This window comes from Chamaea fasciata, unplaced genomic scaffold (genome assembly GCF_029207755.1).
Source record: "Chamaea fasciata isolate MVZ Bird 193981 ecotype frontalis unplaced genomic scaffold, bChaFas1.0.hap1 SCAF_11, whole genome shotgun sequence".
NCBI lineage: Eukaryota > Metazoa > Chordata > Aves > Passeriformes > Sylviidae > Chamaea > Chamaea fasciata.
Window position 1 is genome coordinate 20,838,574 of NW_027094096.1, and position 18,558 is coordinate 20,857,131.

Genomic DNA, 18,558 nt, shown 5'->3' on the forward strand with positions numbered 1-18,558 from the left:
GCTGACAAGGCCATTGTGTGGTTTACTGTGTGGATCTTGGCTAACCTGGCCGTGGACTGGAGCAATTTTCATACCTGACTTTTCAGAAACTTTTCTGGTTTGTTAGTGAATCAGTTGACCTTATTCATTCCTGTTCCTTATCCTTTAAATATTTTACCTTTTATTAATTTCCCTTTCTTCGTTGCTAGACCACACTAAATGTCACGATAACCCATTCCTCATTACACTCACTGGAGTGGCATCCTGGCTGGGATCAGGATTTTCCCTGTGCTGGCCACTGCTGAGGCACCTCCAGTGCTGTGTCCAGTTCTGGCTCCTCAGTTCGGGAAGGACCTTGAGGAGCTGGAGCGAGTCCAGGGAAGGGAACGGAGCCCCAGGAGGGGCTGAGGGAGCTGGGGAAGGGAACGGAGCCCCAGGAGGGGCTGAGGGAGCTGGGGAACGGGCTCAGCCTGGAGAAGAGGAGGCTCAGGCGGGACCTTGTGGCTCTGCACAAGTCCCTGCCAGGAGGGGACAGCCAGGGGGTCGGGCTCTGCTCCCAGGGAACAGGGACAGGAGGAGAGGGAACGGCCTCAGGCTGGGCCAGGGGAGGCTCAGGGTGGACAGCAGCAGGAATTTCCCCATGGAAAGGGTGCCCAGGGAGGTGTCCAAGGAATTCCGGGGGCGGCGCTCAGTGCTGTGGGCTGGGGACGGGCACAGCTCGGTGTCCGGGGCCGGTTCCAGCCGCGGTTCGGGGCCCGGGCGCGGCCCCGCCCGAGGAGGGCGCTCTCTCGCGTTCCCCGCGCTCCGCCGCCGGCCGGGGCTGCGTGCGGCCGGGCGCGACCAATCTCCGGCGGGGAGGGGGGGACCGGGCGCGCGCCGCCATATCCCAACCGTCCCCCGCGGGCCGCGCTCCCCCGCCACCCCCGCGCCACGCAGCTTTGCGCCGGCCCGTGACGTCACCCGGCGGGGGCGTGGCCACGTCGCTCCCAGGGTGCAGCGCACAAGTTGAGCCCCATCTTGGGCGAGCGGAGCCGCGGCCCTACCGCGCTCCGGGGCCGGCGCAGCGCAGCGGGTCCGCCCGCCCGCGGCCGCCGAGCGCCGCTCCCCGGGCCGCCGCGGCCCCGGCACCCCGCCCGAGGCGGGGGTTTGCCCGCGGGGCGAGCCCGCGGGCCGGTTGCGAGCAGGATGCGCCTGGCGCTGGTCTCCAGGTAGAGCGCGGAGACAGCGGGGGGGACACGGGGCCGCCCGGGCCTCGCCCGGCCAGCGCGGGGGCCCCTCGCGCGGGGCGGGCCGCGGGCCCGTTGCTGCGGCCCGCAGGAAGCCGCGGGGCGCTCGGAGCGGCGGCGGGGAGGAGAAGGAGGCCCGGCCGCGGGAAGAGGGCTGCGGGTAGGGAGGAAGAGGAGGAGCCCCGCCGCCCCCCGCCCGCCGCAGGAAGCCGCCGGAGGATGTACGGTAGCGCCGGGGGCCCGGCCGGCACGCCGTGACAGCCCGCCCCAGCAGCCCGCTGGCCTCGCCGCGGCCGGCCGAACCCCTTCCTGCGGAGGCAACATGTCCAAGATGCCGGCCAAGAAGAAGAGCTGCTTCCAGATCACCAGCGTGACCACGGCGCAGGTGGCCAGCAGCATCACCGAGGACACCGAGAGCCTGGATGACCCGGATGAGTCCCGCACCGAGGACGTGTCTTCTGAAATATTTGATGTTTCCCGAGCCACCGACTACGGTCCCGAGGACGTCTGCGAGCGGAGCTCCTCCGAAGAGACTCTCAACAACGTGGGCGAGGCCGAAACTCCCAGCAGCGTCTCTCCCAATCTCCTTTTGGACGGGCAGCTGGCTGTGGCCGCTGCTGGGGTGGCCGCGGGCCCCAACGGGGGGGCCGTGCCCAAAAGTTCGGCCGTGCCCGTGCCGGCTGCTGCCGCTGGCAGTGCTGCCGGGGGAGGCAGCGGTGCTCAGGCTGCCCTGCCCTCCGCAGGGCCTCCCGCTGCCGCCGCCCCCGGGGCCATGTCTCAGACGGCGGCTGCCGCCTGCAGCTCACGCTTCAGGGTGATCAAGCTGGACCACGGTACTGGGGAGCCCTACAGGCGAGGCCGATGGACGTGTATGGAGTACTATGACCGGGACTCGGATGGTGGTGGTGTTCTGGGCAGGACTGGAGATTGCATTAGGCACAGCAGCACCTTCGAGCAGGCTGCTCAAGACAGGGACAGTGGCCTCGGTGCCACGGGAGGTTCTGTTGTGATCTCGGCTGTGCCAGCGTCAGCCCATGGCCCCGATTCTATAGCTGACAGCTCCCTGGCTGCTGTGTCACAGCTGCTTCAGACAGAGAAAATGAACCAGTCCTCTCTACAGCAACCTAGTTTTGTCATTGGGCAACAGCAGCAGCCGCAACAGCCCGTAGGTGGGGCCGTGCCTCAGAGTACTGCTCAGCCTGTGTTTTCTGGGGCTTCGGGAGCAAGTCAGCAAATGATAGTGCCACAGCAGCCGCAGCCACAGGTTAATCCACAGGGTGTTTCACAGTCTGGACCCAACGGGAAAGGCATGGCACCTCCAAATGTGACAGTAGGGCAGTCAAGCATTCCTGTGGCCCAGCAGCAGGTGCAGCAGGCAAACATACCAGTGACTCAGCCTCAACAATTTGCTTATTCTCAGTCCCAGATTCCACCAGTGCATCTACTGCCGACGCAGCCTCCCGGGCAGGCTGAATACATGCAGCACATGACAATTATGCAGTCTCAAGGAGCTATTCAGCAGGCTACTACAAGCTCTGCCCCGAGCAGTGTGGCCCCCAGCCTGGCCGTGGGGCAGGTGTCGGGGCAGACCCCCTCAGCCTTGGGGGTGCCGGCGCAGCCCGGCGAAGCGGCCGCGCAGGGCTCGGGGCTGCTGCAGGGGGGGCAGGCACAGGCCGGCCAGCCTGCCATCCCGCAGCCCGGAGGTGTGGTGCAGCCCGGCCTTGGGCACACGGGGGTTGTGCAGCAGAAATCTGTGACTCAGCATCCGATGGGGGCGAGCAGTCAAGTGTCAGGAGTGCCCGGTGCTCCCCACGCCGTGGTCCCCGGAGTGCAGAGCGTGCCTGCGGTTGTGCCCGGTACAAGTGTGCCTAGTGTGTCCACCACAGCTCCTGTGACCATGCCAAACGTCCCCGCCACGCTGGTGCAGTCGCAGCTGACGAGCCACCCTGCTGTCAGCAGAAGCACGGGCGCGGTGCAGTCCCAGCACGTCGGGCACTCGATGATGCAAGGCGCGCCCAGCGCCCCCGCCAGTCTGCCTCAGGCCAGCCTCGGACAGTTCCAGGCCCAGGCACAGTCCTTAGCAGGCCAGATCGATGAGACTAGAAGAAAATCGGAACCCCTACCTCAGCCACCGCTTTCTCTTATAGCTGAAAATAAACCTCTTGTGAAGCCTCCCATTCCAGACACTCTAGCAAATCCTCTTCAGTTACCTGCAAGTACTCCAATGAACAGTCTTGCTAGCTCTGTTTTTGGCATACCCATTCCTGTTGATGGTGATGAAGACAGGTATGAATTATTTTGTAATGCCATAAAAAATATCTGTATTTTTAGGGGGGAAAAAAGTTCAAGTTACTGCTAAGTGTTTTTTGTAAATTTATATTTTCAGGAAGTCATGTTGAGGTTCATATTTTAAGAGTGCAAACCATAGCGAAGTACTTAGGTTGGTAGTGAATTGTACTTGTTTCTTGCAGGGTGAGAGTGCGATTACTTTTCTCACAAAATGGGTTACAAAGTATCCTGAAAGCTGCTTAATGCCCAAATAATATGACCTCTTCCAAGTCAAAGACTGAAAGCTGTCTTTCTGTATCCAGTGGCTCAGGCTGTGAGAAGGGCTGTTCTCTCCTTTTTCCTGAATGCATTATAAAACACTTCAGTGACAGCTGGGTTAAAATGACACTGTATTGCAGTGTTAAATCTCTGTGCTGCTATCTCAGGGCTTTTAACACAGATTCTTGATTTTTATCCTGCTTTGGAGTTAACACTTTATAGTGTCAGTTAGTAAGGAAAGTACCTGCACTTGGATGTGGGTTTGTGTGTAAATCTGTATACAGAGAAAGCTCTGCAGAGAATGGTCCTTTGTGCTGAGAAAACAGACACTGCTTGGGCAGAGATGTGGACACGGTGGGGAGTACAACCTTACAGTGAGTTTTTTTGAAATTGAAAAGTGATTTGGAGCTGTGAGTTGTAGCAGAGGGGTGTGGTGTGGGCAGGCTCCTGAGAGAGGGAGTGGGTGTGTGACTGCTGTGCCCGTAGACACGTCACTGCTCTGGAGGCCAGACCCACCTGATGGACTTCTTTGAGGGAAAGAAGAATCAAACAGTGTTTGAGCACTGAATTTGTCCCGACATTTACTGTCAGTACTGCTGCAGTTTGGAGGAAAGGAATACATTTGTTTTTAAAAGCAGGCATTAGGCCGTGATGAGCAGGTCTCGTGGTGAATTTCTCTGTAAGTCTTCCCTCCCCCTGGGATAGCACCAGGCATTAAGATAACAGTCAGTGTTGCTTTGAGCGTGTTTTAGTGGCGCAGCCGTGTCACTGGGGTTGGGGTGCAGAGGATGCAGAGAGCCCCTCAAGTGGAGGCCTGGGGAGTTCAGACAGCAGGTTTAGTGCAGGCCTGTGCTCGCTGCAGCTGGCTGACTGAGAAAGTGACTGCTGTGCTGCTCTGCAAGGAAGAGCCATGGTTTGGGAACCCCTGCTGGTTCTGATTAAACTGGTAAAGGACTGACAGGAAAAAGTTTAAAAGTTTAAAATTTATTTGCAGTTTGCCTGCCTTAAGAGGATTGCTAACCTGCCTGACAAACTGCCTTGTGCAAATAAGGTTAGATTTCAAGCTGGTGGGTTCTTTTCATAGCTGTGTTTCTTGAGAAGATGATTTGTCTGGTGTTTAATCACTCTGTTGATTCAGGAATCAGAAAGAAAGGAATGCATTTTGCATTTGATGACAAGTGAATCGCTTGTGTAAGGATAGAGAAAAACTTGTCCTGCTTATTCAAATTAGGGGCATCTAACTTTATGTGGCACTCCAGTGAGTCTGTTCTTGATGCTCTTACTGATTTTTAAAGTCAGTCTTCTGGTTTAGTCCTTGGACTTGCCACCTTGCAGTGGTGCTTTACATGGTGTTCATGTCTAAAGGGACTCTTTCAAACACTCTGCCATGAGAACTGAGTAAGAAATGGAGATGGGATCTGGGATCTGAATGCAGTGTGCTCTTTTTGACAGGCCATGCTGTGGTGTACAGTAGAGAAACTAATGTCTGGTTATCAGTGGAGGAGTGCCCAAGTGTCATTTGTCAGCCTCTGCACTGGGTGATAAAACTGTGCCGTGTGCTGAGTTGTCAGAAAGCCAGGAGCACAGGATGGTGTGAGAGTCTTTCCCAACTGGGAAGGTGATTGTGGTAGGCCATGGAAGCTCACCTTAACCAGACCCAGACTTCATACATAACGTAGGAGATAGATACACAGACAGTAGGTCAAAGTTTCTTTGCTCCCCTCAAGCAGTAGCCTGACTTCACTGGCTTCAGACAGAGACAGGTGAGAGTGAAAACCTAGCAGCTTGTTAAGACTGTTCTTCCTCTTGGTTTTTATTTGTGCTATTCTCCGAGAAGGCTTTATTGTAAAACTGTCTCCTCCTTGTCTGCTGTTCTATTCTTGCTCCTGCTTTTTTCCTCTTTCCAGCCATTTAAATTGTGCCACTAGTCGCCTGGGCTTTGCCCAGCTGCCCTATCTGCTGGAATCAGTGGTGAAATAGTTAATGAAGACCTTCAAGTGTCATTAATAGGATGGGGGTTGACACTGATAAAGCTATTAAGGCACAAAGGGAGCTAATACATCATGAGTCATGGTTTGTGCTGGCTGGTCCAGGAAGTTAGCACACAGCTCAGTTCAGAGGGGTTACTTGGTGGTCATTGAAGCTATAAATCTGTGGAAAGCATTTTTCTCTTTGTCTTTCTTACTATTAATGTGTAACATTCCCAGAAGGGGGGCTCAGTGCGTAGGCAGCTCTCTACGTTTCTTCTGGCACCTTCAGTTACACTTCAATATTTGCGCGCACTTGGAGCTTCACAGACTTGTGCAGATCATTCTCCTATAGTCATCTTCTAAAACAGTGACTCATCAAGGAGCAGTGTATAGCTCTCAGTACCCTGGATGTATCTGGAAAGTCACTCACCATTCTGAATATGAAGAGGAACTGTTTTAAAGGTAAAATAGTTAAGATGGAAATTCTTTGAAAGCAGCATGTCAGCAATACAGTAAACATCATGTAGAAAGTTGGTCACTTAATGTATTTCTGAGAAAAGGTGTTTTGTATTACTCCTGTCTTATAGTCTGCTGTTTTAAACCAATCAACTTCTATGGTTCCTAGGGGTGGAGGTGATCTAGCTTGATATATAAAGAGAACTCTTCATAGATTACTTTCTTCCAAGCCATTGCCCAAAGACTTTTAATTTCCTGTTCCCATAGCCCAGTACACTTTGACAGGAGTCTATAAAAAAACTGTGTTTTCTTGCATTGACCTGATGAGTAGTGAAGAATCAATTAATTGGAAAATCTTGTCTGGGGGGGGGAAGAAAGGGTGGATAGGTAGTCCAGAAGAATGAAAAAGAAAAAAGCCTCTGGTGCGTCACACCTTCCTTGAAAAGCAAAGCCAGTATCTCAGTTGATGTGTCCAAATTGCTAAGCTCTTAAAAAGGAAAAGTAGTTATGTGAAAGTTATAAAATATTTACAGCATAACACAATATTATTTTCTTTTCCTCTTTAAATGTGGCTGCAAATAAAATAAAACTGCAGCAGTACTAAAGGATGGAGGAACTAGTACTGGTACTGAGGCAGATGTGAGTACTGCTGCCTCAAACAGGGAGCCTGAAGAGTACTAATTGTGTAAAAACACAATTAGAACTAGGTCTCAAAATTGCTCTGACTCTTTTTTTGTTGGACTTCAGCACTGGTACTGATTATTTTGGACGGCACCTGAGAGGATTTTGGTGTTGGTGTGTGTCAGGTTCTCTGCTTACCCTTATGCCCACGTATACACAAACTTGTAATTGACAAGTGGAATATTTCATCTGGCTTAATAACTTTATTTTGGCTCTTGGAGGAAAAGAAATATGTTGCTTCTGTTAAAAGAATGTTACTGAGAAAGCTTGTTCAAACCTCCTACATGTTTGGCAGACTTAGGGGGCAAAATATTACTGGGGCTGTTGGAAATGGAGCATAGTATAGATCATTTTCCAGAGATAACTGAGCGGCCCGAGCTGTTCCGGCTGTATTCCAGGAACAGGAATGAATGGCTGCAATTGTGAACTGTCAGCTCTGGCAGCTGAGCTGTTGAGAACCCGATTGTGCAGGGCTCTCCACAGCGTGTCTCCCAGCTCAGCTAAATCACATATTTGTGTGGTGCACTAACTGCTGGGAGAGCTGTGCTCTTGAGACCGTGTTCATCATACAAGGACAAAACTGGGCATGGGATCACTGAAGTATTGCCCTAGATACATTTATTGTGCTCCTAAAGAAAATAGTAAGTATTCTGCAAATACATACCAGTACATGATCTTTGAATTGCATTAGTACTCAGTGTTATTCCTTTCTTCACATTGCTCATAAACTTTGTAGAGGTTTGGTCTCTCCTACAGCTGCAGACTTGTTCCCAGCTCTCCTCCTGAAGGCCTGTGTTTGCAAGTGTGTGTGGAGGCAGGTGAGAGTGGAACCTGGGCAGACACACTCCAGGGCCTGGGGAGCCTTTTGTTTGACAGTGTGAAGAGTGTGCTGGGACTTGTGGAGTGACTACTGCAGCTCATGGCAGCAAATGATGGTTCATGCAGAGAAACTCCAGTTGATTGTGTTCACTGCTTGCTGTACCTTCTGTAACAAAAATTACCAAAGGTAACTGCAGCACTGCTTGAGTTTCTGACTGGTAGAAAGCCTGTTGTGCTGTGCAGTCAGTTTTGGAGTGGTGCAAGATAGCTAAACAAAACTGTGGTTGCTTGCTTGACAGTACTGTTTCGCAGTTTAAACATTCAGATGCCTTTGTTAAGGAGGAGTGGGTACATTCTTAAAATTAATGAGGTACAAGTGTTTCAGGTGGGAGAGTTATTAAAAGGAGGAAATGGGGAAAAGAGTTGGAAGAAATTCACAGTGATACTGTTGAGTTTGTTTTAAAGGCTGCAGTGACCAGCCCTGGCAGGAGAGGTTCCCTGTGTCTCAGACTCCCCGGTGTTCTGCTCAGCTGCTGGGGGTCAGTTTTCTCCTCCTCTCCTACAGAAGAGTGTAAATGTTCCATAGCTGATCCTGAATGCTGTCTGTATGGCAGAAATAACAGCATATGTTTTATGGAAGCTATTTTAAACTTCTTGTTAAAAGCTGCATACTGAAGTAATTGAATGTTTTGGGAAGGCAGGACTACCAAACTGTTCTCAGACTCCAGAAGGGCTGAAAGTTCTCCGAGGCTGCGTTTTTATGGGAGGTGCTGATAAGTTTTATGACTTCAGGTGACACTATAGTAAAGAGGAGTTGCTCCCAGTTACTGTACTGGATATTTGAGTTACCAGCCTGTTGCATGTTGAGGCTGTATATTAATTTTCCTCCTTTAAAGCTGGCAATTAGCAGTTTCTGTTGCTCAGGAGAAGTGCAAACCTTGTTTGTCTTCTATGTGTCAGCAATGATTCCTTAAGAAACTCCTGTGAGATTCCTCCTGCTAAAGTACATCTGGATGGTTCTGTTCAATAAATCTAGATTGTCAGGCACAGGTGTCTGCTTTTATTCCTATATTTGACAAAGTATAAAGATAGAACTATTTATAGTAACTGCTAAAGCCACTGTCTTCTGAGAAGACTCTGCAGACCTAAGAGGTCGCTTGAAGTGCAGAGTAAGATTGTACTTTCATTCCTCTTGAAAATTATTCTATCTTTAAACCTCACACTTCATAAATACAAATGTGTATTAAGTGCCAGGAAATCTTTGCCTTATGGGATAATCTATTTTTACTCGGGCAGGGCAGGTGAATTACTTGAGCACATGAAGGACAGCTGGATGCTTGTCTTAATTTTCTTTGTCAAGCAAAGCAAAATTAGTCCAAGAATGTGTATATCTGTTCTCCCTTTGAAGCTATGAAGGATGCATTTGGATTGTGACAGCTTGCTTGAGTGGTTTGTCAGTGCAGAGAGAAGATAGAAATATGAACTAGTGCCCTGGAGAGGTGTCAGCTGCCTGTGGCACTGGCAGCTGGCTCTTTGTCTGTGCCACTACAGGTTACAGGCTGGGATGGGGATGTGGGCACAGCCCTGCAGGTGTGGCCTCAGCAGATCCCCTCCCTCGCCTGCTGCACTTTGCCCTGGGCAGCCCAGGACAGAATTCCCCCCTCTGCAGGGAGGGCAGAGTCCTGGCCCTGTGTCTGCGAGGGGATGAAGGTGGCAGCTGTGTGAGCTTGCAGGGGAGCAGTGTAGGTTGGGTAGATGAGATGCTGCTTTCAAGTGAGGTGTCTGAAGCTTCTACATCCATCTCAAGCAGATTTAATATCCAGTAGTGGATGGGGTGATCTGAAATGAGGGTTAAAAATCCTGCTTGCTTCTCCATCAAGTTACTTTGGCTACTTTTGTAGGAGTGTAGATGAGAACTCTTGGGAATGTCTCCTATGTAGAACACTCTTTGGTGGGTGCAAGGCCTGTAAATACCTTGACCAACCCTACAAATGCGTTTTTAAAAATTCTTTTTCTGTAAACTAAGTGGTGAGCACCCACCGACAGTATAGGCTGGCCTGAAACTTGAGTGGTAGAGACTTTCTAAATGGTGTGGGAAGGCAGACAGGTTTATAATGTACTGTGCAAATAACCATGCCATACATGGCCTAGGATCTAATATCTTTTTTTAAAGCCAAGTATGTAATTTGAAACGTTTGCTCATAGATGCATTCCTGACCATTATCACATGAGCAGGACAGGTGGGACTTGTCTGAGTCTGCATGAAGCTGTTTTATCCACTCATTTCCTCCCCCCCAGATACTGAAGTATTTTGTTGTCAAAAAACCAGGAGCCTTTTGTATTTATAGGTGACTGAAATAGCCAACTTAGTGGGAGAAAAAAAAAATCATATTTTAGTGCAGTTTTATTTGAGGATGAGTTTTCAAGTTTTCAAGCCCTATGCAGGGCCACTTTCACCAGAAATCACAGGCAGCTTTCTCTTCATCACTGTGTTTGAGAAAATCAGGTTTTGTGGGCATCACAGGCAGCAGGAGCCTGTTCATCTTCAATAACATGTTCATACATACCAGCCTTGTTGTATAGAAGTCAATACTTTTGAGGGGTTTTGCAGATTTTTTGATCTATAATGCAATACTAGCAAATGTGGATCTTTTTTATTTCAGAAATGCTGAATTTATTATTTTGCTCCATCCTTTTTACCAGCGTATTATCAGGGTCTGCTGGGTAGGAGTGCTCAGAGCTTGGATGGGACTGTGTGCAGGAGAGTACCGTGGCATTGTGATATTCTTTGGCAGATATCAGTAGATGCTGAAGGGCTCCATCCCATGTGAAGTGGAGTTCAAGGTGTTTGTTGAGGCCATGGGCATTATTTTCAATAAGACTTTTTTTGCTTTTGGTTTTGGTTTTCTTTAAATTTGTCTCGGTTCATTCGAACGTGGATAATGTTGGTGAGTTTTTCTGTGGCTTTTCTTGAAAGCTACTTGATAGAGGCAAGAATCCCTGACTAGATCAGGGAGAGTTTCTGCATTCCTGTTTTCAACTTGCAGTCACTACGTTTCTCTCTGAAAATGTGATCTGCTGCAGATTTTTTTTTTTGCCTGGAAGCCAAGCTGTGTGTCATGTGAACTACTGTGTTCTGTACCCTCCCTCCAAGAGCTGAAGGTTGTCTACATCAGTGAGAGGACAAATCATTAGTACAAGAAACCTTACACTTGTTACATGTTTTGATTTAAGAGCAGAAGCTCTCAGATTAGTGCTCAGACAGTTTGTAAGATGATGTAATTAAAGTTCAGCCTGACTGTCAGCCCTGACAGCCTTCACAGAAGAGCTGTGCTTCGTTAGCAGGTGGTGTGTTAATTAACGTGTCTGGGACAGGAGGAGCAGGAGAGCCTTGTGTACCTGGCTGGGACAGGAGTGCACCCAGCCTGGCTTGGAAAGTGGGAAGACAGCACGTTGGGGATGAAAAAGGTCATCACTGGAATCTGGAAACCATAAAGCTGTTATGATTACAGCTTGTGCAGCACTCCTGAGGCTTGGGGAACAATCTGTGGGACCCAGGAGAGCTGGACTCCAGAGTTTTGAGCTGCAGCTGTTGGAATCAGGAATGAGAAGATACTTAGAAGCTTGTTGTATTCTTTGTATGATTAGTATTAAATAGTCATACTGGAATTGACTAGTTGAACTCTTCTGCAAAGCTCCTTCAGAAATAGTGTTTGGTTATTACCCAGTACAGATAATAATGAAATGGTTTTTGTTATTTTTAATTACTTATTAAAATCACATGATTACATAAAACAAGTAATTGTAGCATTGGTAAGGATTTAAAAATACTCCTGGTGATGTTTTTAAATACTGAAGCCCACCCAGAGCAGGGGAAGGATGATGCCAGCATTTCAACCGAGCAGGCAAGTGATCAGTGAAAGGCCTCTGCCAGACTTCATACTCTGTGTATTTGAGACAGTTGTCTGCATTTCCTTCTTCTTAGAGACTTCTAGTCACTGCTGGAAATTATTTTCCAAAGTCTTCTTTTGAGAGCAAGGTGAAGAAGTAGGGGCTACTGGTTTTGGGTTTTCCAGTGAACGTCAGTTCCCTGCAGTGTGCTTTCTCTATGCTGTTACAATATTTTTATTTTGTAGTAGCCTGTGAAACCCCTTTAAATCCATTGTGGTGTTTGAGAGCCACTGTCCCTAAAACTGTCATGTGGGTTGGTCACTGAGTCAGTCTTTCCTCTTATCTGTAGCTGGAATGCACCTAAAACTGGATGTTAGAGCTTGGAATTCTGGCTGGTCTTTTAGGGTATGTATAGCAAATATAATGGCTTTAAGGAACTGCCTGAACAGAATATGCAATTAAACACATCACTTCAGAACTTAAGATGTTATTTTCCTTAATTTTGTGTTGACTCCCTCACATTTAGTCCCTGTCAGTTTTCTCCTGCACAGGTTTGTGCTCCAGTTACTGTTCTGTAGATTGAGTCTTGTGAAAGAAAGCTCATTCAAAGTTGCAGCTGCTTTAAATAGTATGTCCTAAAAATAAAGTGAAACGTCTTTTAAAAGGAGAAGGAATTCTGTTCCGAGTGTAAACATCATCTCAAAATGCCATAAACTGCTGCAAGTTCCCTGGCAAACCGTGATCGAGTGACCATCAAGTCCCTGGTCCTGGATGAACCTGCCAAGTGCTGTGATTTTGGGACCAGCTGTAATCAGTCCCCATTGCAGGTCAGAGTCACTGCCCAGTAAACAGCCCTTTCTAGGGGAGCACTGAGACACAGAACTGAAAACTCCCTTGGGTTGGAAATACTTCTGGCTGAAAGTACATCCAGTCTTTTATAAACTTCAGATATAAGGAGGGATTCAGTTGTTGTCCTTTAGTGCACAAACACATCTGTGTGTGGTGACAGTTCTCTTGAGCTCAGAATGCATGCTTACCTTACTGTTGGGCCTCTTACCTATTCAGTAGTAATTCTGATATTAAAAAAGGCTGAATATGTTAGTTTGTTGATTCCCTCTTCATCACTCCTTTCTCCAAGTGCTTGATTCAATTCTGGCTCTGTAACAGAAACACAGATGTACAAAGTTCCGCTAGTGTGCTTCCTTTGATAAATGTGACCAAAGAACACTTTTTTGGGCAAAATGCCCAACTCCTATAGCTCTGTGCACAGGATGGGAACTGGAAGACTGGTATTGACTTCCCCATCCTGATGCATTACTGCGTGATCCATGACGTTTGTTCTAGGATCAGGGTTAGGAGAACAGGTAGGCATATTCCTTCTGGAGAGCTGCTATCCAAAGCTGGCTGTGAAATTAGAGCTAAGGGCTCAGGCTGAACAAAGCAAGATTTCAGTTACTCTGTACGTCCTGTGTAGAAGTTTGACACCCTTGCAGGGCTTTTATTTTTTAAATTCCGTTTAGATTCTTTTCTGTAGAATTGCAGTCAGCTACTCATGTTTTGTACTTGTGCAGCTGATTATTGCTACCAGAGCTTACTGCTCCCCCCTTATCCTTATTGAATTGCACCCTTTTTGTTTCAGACCATTGCTCCAGTTGGGCAGGATCTTCCTGAATTCTATTCCTGCTGTCCAGAGTTATTGCAGATCATCTGCAGGTATAGAGATAGTCATACTGCATGGCCCAAATAATGGATTAAAGTATCCCATAGCACACTTGGAGGAGCCACTGGGAGAGGATGAATGATCCTTGCACTGCACCCCTGGAGAGCCACGTGCACAGAGCAGTTGCCAGGGGTAGACTTGCTTTGTGTGAGCCAAGCTCTTACCGACAAAAATGTCATGTGAGGTGGTTAAAAGCTCAACTCATTTTATGACATAGTCACATCTCCTGTGGCTTTCTGTGTGAGAGCTGTTAATTGTTCTCAGAATTTTGGCTGAAGTGAGCTTCTGTAAAGGTTACCCATGTGAGCTTGCTGCTGTCTGGGTAATAAATATGTGCTTCTGTTCTTCTTTAGTTTTCCTTACAGGTATTGAGCATGGATTGTCTGACCTGTTGTTTCCATGTTCAAAGACAGGTGCTTAGGCCTTTTGAGTGTTTTGCATCATTCCTGTTCTCAAACCTTAAGAAAATAACTCAGTGAGTTTGATACAGAACTGTCTGAGGTGGTATGAATTTTTTACTTGGGGAAAAAAGTGCTATTTTTCATGTGTTCTTGTTGTTACCCTCAATTGCTGAGATTGATAAGTAGTTTGAAGATTGAAACTTGTTAATGAACAATGATGTTACCATTTCTTTCAAAGGAAGTAGCTGGTAAAAAGGCATCTGTGCAGCAGCCTCTGTATGTCCTGTAAGCCAGGATCCAAGGATTACTTGAACCCAAGGCATTTGTCTGTATACTTGATGGTTTAGCAGCTTTCACAGGCATGCTTTCTAGTGAACAGAGCTCTCAAGGGTGAAGTTTGTGTTTGGCATATTGTCCTGATGAATGGCAGTGGGAAGATACACTTCCAGCTGTGATGTGAGACTTGGGATGAGGTCCAGGCTTCCCTTTTAAAGGGACAGCTTGATGTTCTGGGCATGCAGAGTAAGTTCTCCTTCTTTAAATTTGGATCAAATTTTCTGTTGCTTGAAAACTGTTCTTAGAAACTAGGGCATGGGAGTAAGTTGTGAATATTGGCATTCATGAGCTTTTAAAGGACATAAATGCAGTATGTATTGTAGGACCTTCTAGAGAGACATGGAGGTATTTTTGGCCACCTGAGATACACTTTGAATGTTTGGGTTTAGTAAGCTGGTTGTCTCATAGTCTGAGAGTGGAATGCAGCCTGTGTACCCTTGGGGGTACTTGGTCTCTCTCAGCAGAGATGGAGGAAGAGAAGTTCTGGAGTACCTTCTGTGGAAGGGTGGGAGTTGTTTTTTCTCTGGATTAGCATCTGGGACATTCCTGTCCTGTCTGACCCTCGGTTCCCCTGTGTCAATGTGCGGAGGACCGGGGCTGAGTCTTGCCCTAGAGCTGGCAGTGTGCCAGGGAGGAGACAGAGGCAATCTGCTTTCCTGGTCCCGGCTGTCCCTGCATCCCTTCGGGCAGTGTCAGGAGGGCTGGTGGGGCTCCGTGTGGCACAGCGGCAGCAGGCTGGGTTTTACTGCCCTGTAAGCTGTTTTCTCAGTTGTTTCTGCAAACAGAAAGGCATTTTTAGCTATTCTCCGACCTTTCACTGTTTCTTATGGTTAAACTAGATGCCTCAGCAGTCTGAAACTCAGTCATATTAGTTCAGATCTGCATGTGAGGCATCATTCATGCTGCCTCTGTGGATTTGCTTTTCCTGTTTAGGTACACACACTCCCATTAATTATTTTAAAAATATATAGCTATGGAGTAGAAAAGGTTCTCTTACTTGTCTGAAGTAATGCAAAGGCAATTTCAACAGTAAGGGTTAGAAATGAGAATCTATTAGGGAAAAAATTTTCATATGTTTTTACGTGCTTGCTTAAGAATAGTGCAAAAATATAGAGCATAGAGGATATCAGTATGAAAACAGACTATATGAAATGCATGCTGTGTGGTTATAAACCACTTTTTATACCTAACAGTAGCAACATGGCTTTATATGCTATAGGTAGATTTGTCTTGGAAGTTAAATGACTTTCTATTTACAGCCTCATTCTGAGGAAGGCACTGTACATACTCCTGACAGCTGCATTAGGAAGAAGAGCCTGGGCCTTCCTTTCAGCAAAGGAATGCTCTCTTGATCTACACATGCCAGTTGTTTTCCACATGTGAATTCCTATTACACAAATGTCCTTTAGCTATTGTGTTGCTCTTCCTGTAATTACTTGTTGTGTGCAGTGCTTCTTAGGAAAATGTGGATGTTACCAACATAGGAGCGTGGTGTTTATCAGTTTTGATCAAGCAACTTCTCTAACAAGTTTTAAGCTAAATTCCAGACTTGTGTGGATTTTTTTTTTAAGAGTACTGTGCTGAAGGTGGGAAAAGGAGTGGCAGACACTTTAAACTCAGGCACTTCCCGATCATTGCTAATATACAAATACCACTGTCCTTTGCAAGATTTTGGTATACACCTGCTGTGAGAATCTAATTACTTCTGATAGTGTTTTGTTATGGCACTACTTCTGTGATGATTTTGGGTTTTTTTGTGATTTTTACTGCACAGTAATTGTACGTCAATTGAAATGATGAAGTAACTTGAAGACAGTTGTTTTTAGAGCTATTCATGATATTCGTGCCATAAACTTATAAAAGGGATTGATACCTGTACTTCCAATGTTGGTATAAACTTCTGATTTTAAAACTGGTTCTAAAAGGAATTTGAAGTCATGCTTGCATTTCTGAAGACTTTCCAGCAAGGTTGTTGCATTTGTCTCTAGGGCCGGCGTAGTTCTGCCCACATGAGAATGAGCAGCTTGAGGAAGGGAGTTTCTAAGCTTCAGTGTAACGCTGCTGCAGCCACGGGCAGCAGAGAACTGTGTGCATCATCCCGTATCTAGTTCACAACAAACCTTGAGACTTTGGAGAAGTAAGGTTTGCTAATGACACTGTCAGTGTAGTTGCCATCAGGGTTTTGGCCCTGGTGTTGGAATGTGGCCACAGTGTAGAGTTCTCAGGGTTTTCAGCAAGGTTCCTGTGCTCTGGGCCTGTGGTTGTGAGAGCCCCCTGATAAGTGCACGGCCAGGGGCCTCCATCAGCTCCTGCCCTCCTGCACTTGGGGAAGGGGAAGTGGGGAGGTGACTGAGAGGTGCTTACAGAGTTAGTTGACATTCCATTTTTCATTTCTAGCTGTTCTGTTTTTCAGTTGTAACTTGATCTGTTGTAGTTTGAATATGGCATATTGAGCTCTGACTTCCAGGTCCCCTTGGAGGAATCATCTGGTTTGAGTATAAAGGTTAAGTAGGATGGAAACACTGGGTACTGTGTGCTGAGGTAGTTTGGGACATACCAAAAATGGCAAAGGTGTCTCTTGGGTTTAGGTATGTTTGGCATTAGGGTAGTGGTCAGCTAAACCTCTGCAGTGTTGCCAGCAGGATGGGAGATGCTCGTTGTTGGCCTCACAGACTCATCTTTGTGCAGGAGCAGCTTGATATAGCCTGAAGATCCATAGGGCTGGAGAATTACTGTTTTGTTTTGGATCCTTGTGTCCTCAATGCAAAACCAGAGAAACACTAGGGCCTTACAGACATTATTTTAACCTGTCTGGACAGCTGATTCACTTTGTAATGCAGGTTGAATTAAGAGAGTTGGTATTCTTATTACGTACCCATTTTCAATGTGTCTGTCTGATTCTTGGATCTCATAGGAATCCGTCAACTGCATTCTACCAAGCGTTCCATTTCAACAAGTTACACGAGTCAAAGGCCACCTGGGATAGGTATGGATGCTTGAGTATGGAATGCATACATGCTGAGGTATGCATGAACTGCTTTGCTCTCTGCCGGTTTCTCATTGTTTGTGTTTGCACAGAGCTGCTGCCTGTGAACTCCATTTTGGGCTGCTGCAGTTTGAAGAGGTGAAAGCGGTCATGGAAGTGAAATATTTGTGCTGAAACATGGAACTAAACTCTAAAATACGACGTGACCTTTTTTCTTCCTCCTTCCATTTTGCATGTATCATACGTGGTGTGTAAGCTCAGAGTTTAATGCTAGTCAGCTCCTAGCTGACCTTTGCCAAAATATTGATAGTTTCCTTTTCCAAAAGAGGAAACTTTCTGGCATTGAGTCCTGTATCAGAAAACACATCATGAAAATACTACGTTTAAACACAATTTTGGCAAAGTTAAGATATTTCTATCTTTAAACCAGGAAAAGAAGCTTTCTGGCTTACTTTCATTCTGCTCAAGTAAAGCTGGGTGGGGAACATGGGTGAATTGTGACAAGGACAAAGTAAATCTCCAAAGTCAGCATTGAACTCATGGTGAGAAACTGCAGTGAAGTGCAACAGTCTTACATGGCATGGATAGGACTTGAGAGAAGTGCATTACTAATTCATCAGTAGCTGCAAACTGTTTCTTTCCTGTGCTTTAATGATTTTGAGGGATTTTTTTTTTTTTGTCAACATTAAGTCAAAGTCCTAGTGATGTGATTTAATGCTTTGTGCTGCTCTGGCTTGTCAAAACTTCTGCTTAACAAGCTGTGTAGAATGTAAATTTTGTTTGGCTGTTGAAGTATTGATAACCATTTCATCACTGTCCTGGCTGTACTTGACTTGAAAGGCTTCTCAACTTGCACAGCTCAACTGAACCTTTTAAAGTTTGCTTGGCAACAGTTTGTATACTGCACAATGATGGTTATAAGTAATGCTAAGTGTGGTTTTTTTTTTTTTAATTATTTTGTATTGGTGGGGGTGCTGGCATTAAGCTCAGTTTCAAAGCACATCTTCCTTTTTCAGCAGAAAGTTGGACAAATTTATGTTTTTGCTTTAAGCTCTGGATGATGCTACTTCCCTATATTTATGGAACAGAGTTGGTGTTTAGGTTTCAAGGACTTTGTTATTTCACTGGAACAAACTTCAGGGCTTAGAGTACACATTTGGTTTGTAGACCAAAAGGTCACTTGGTGTCTGGCCTTTAGCTGTTTCTCTACTTTCGGGCCTCAAAATAAGTCTTAAGATGAGGAAGCTAATTCAAAAAACCCTAAAATCAAATTATTATTATTAAGATGGAGGCTTCACAAGTCTGAGGTTTATGTACAATGCCTGAAGCAAATGCTGGAAATGTGGGATGTAGATAAACGTTAAATTCAGGTAGAAGAATGTAAATGGTTGCCTTTAAAATAACCTTGCATCTTTGCTGGTAAAGTCTTTGTGGTAAAAATGAGCGTTTGCGAGAAGATAGAATGAAATTCATCAGGATTGATGCATGTTTTCAGCTTAAAATCCATTCAAATTCTGAAGTTTTTGGTGGGGTTTTGCAGGTTTTG

General features: G+C 46.7%; 1 protein-coding gene across 4 annotated transcripts in view; it reads left to right on the forward strand.

Annotated features, from left to right (window-relative positions):
- Positions 1-1,012: 1,012 nt before the first annotated feature.
- The window catches only part of TSC22D2 (TSC22 domain family member 2), a 28,064-nt gene continuing 10,518 nt past the window's right edge, over positions 1,013-18,558 (forward strand). For 3 of the 4 annotated variants that reach the window (XR_010722603.1, XR_010722602.1, XM_066193602.1), the window contains exons 1-2: positions 1,013-3,491; positions 16,941-17,012. Coding sequence is in view for 2 of the 4 variants with exons in the window: in XM_066193602.1 (XP_066049699.1) it covers positions 1,528-3,491; positions 16,941-17,012 (2,036 nt within the window). In the remaining 2 variants the exon portion in view is untranslated. The remainder of the gene's footprint in view (positions 3,492-16,940; positions 17,013-18,558) is intronic. The other variant, XM_066193603.1, reaches the window with a different exon arrangement.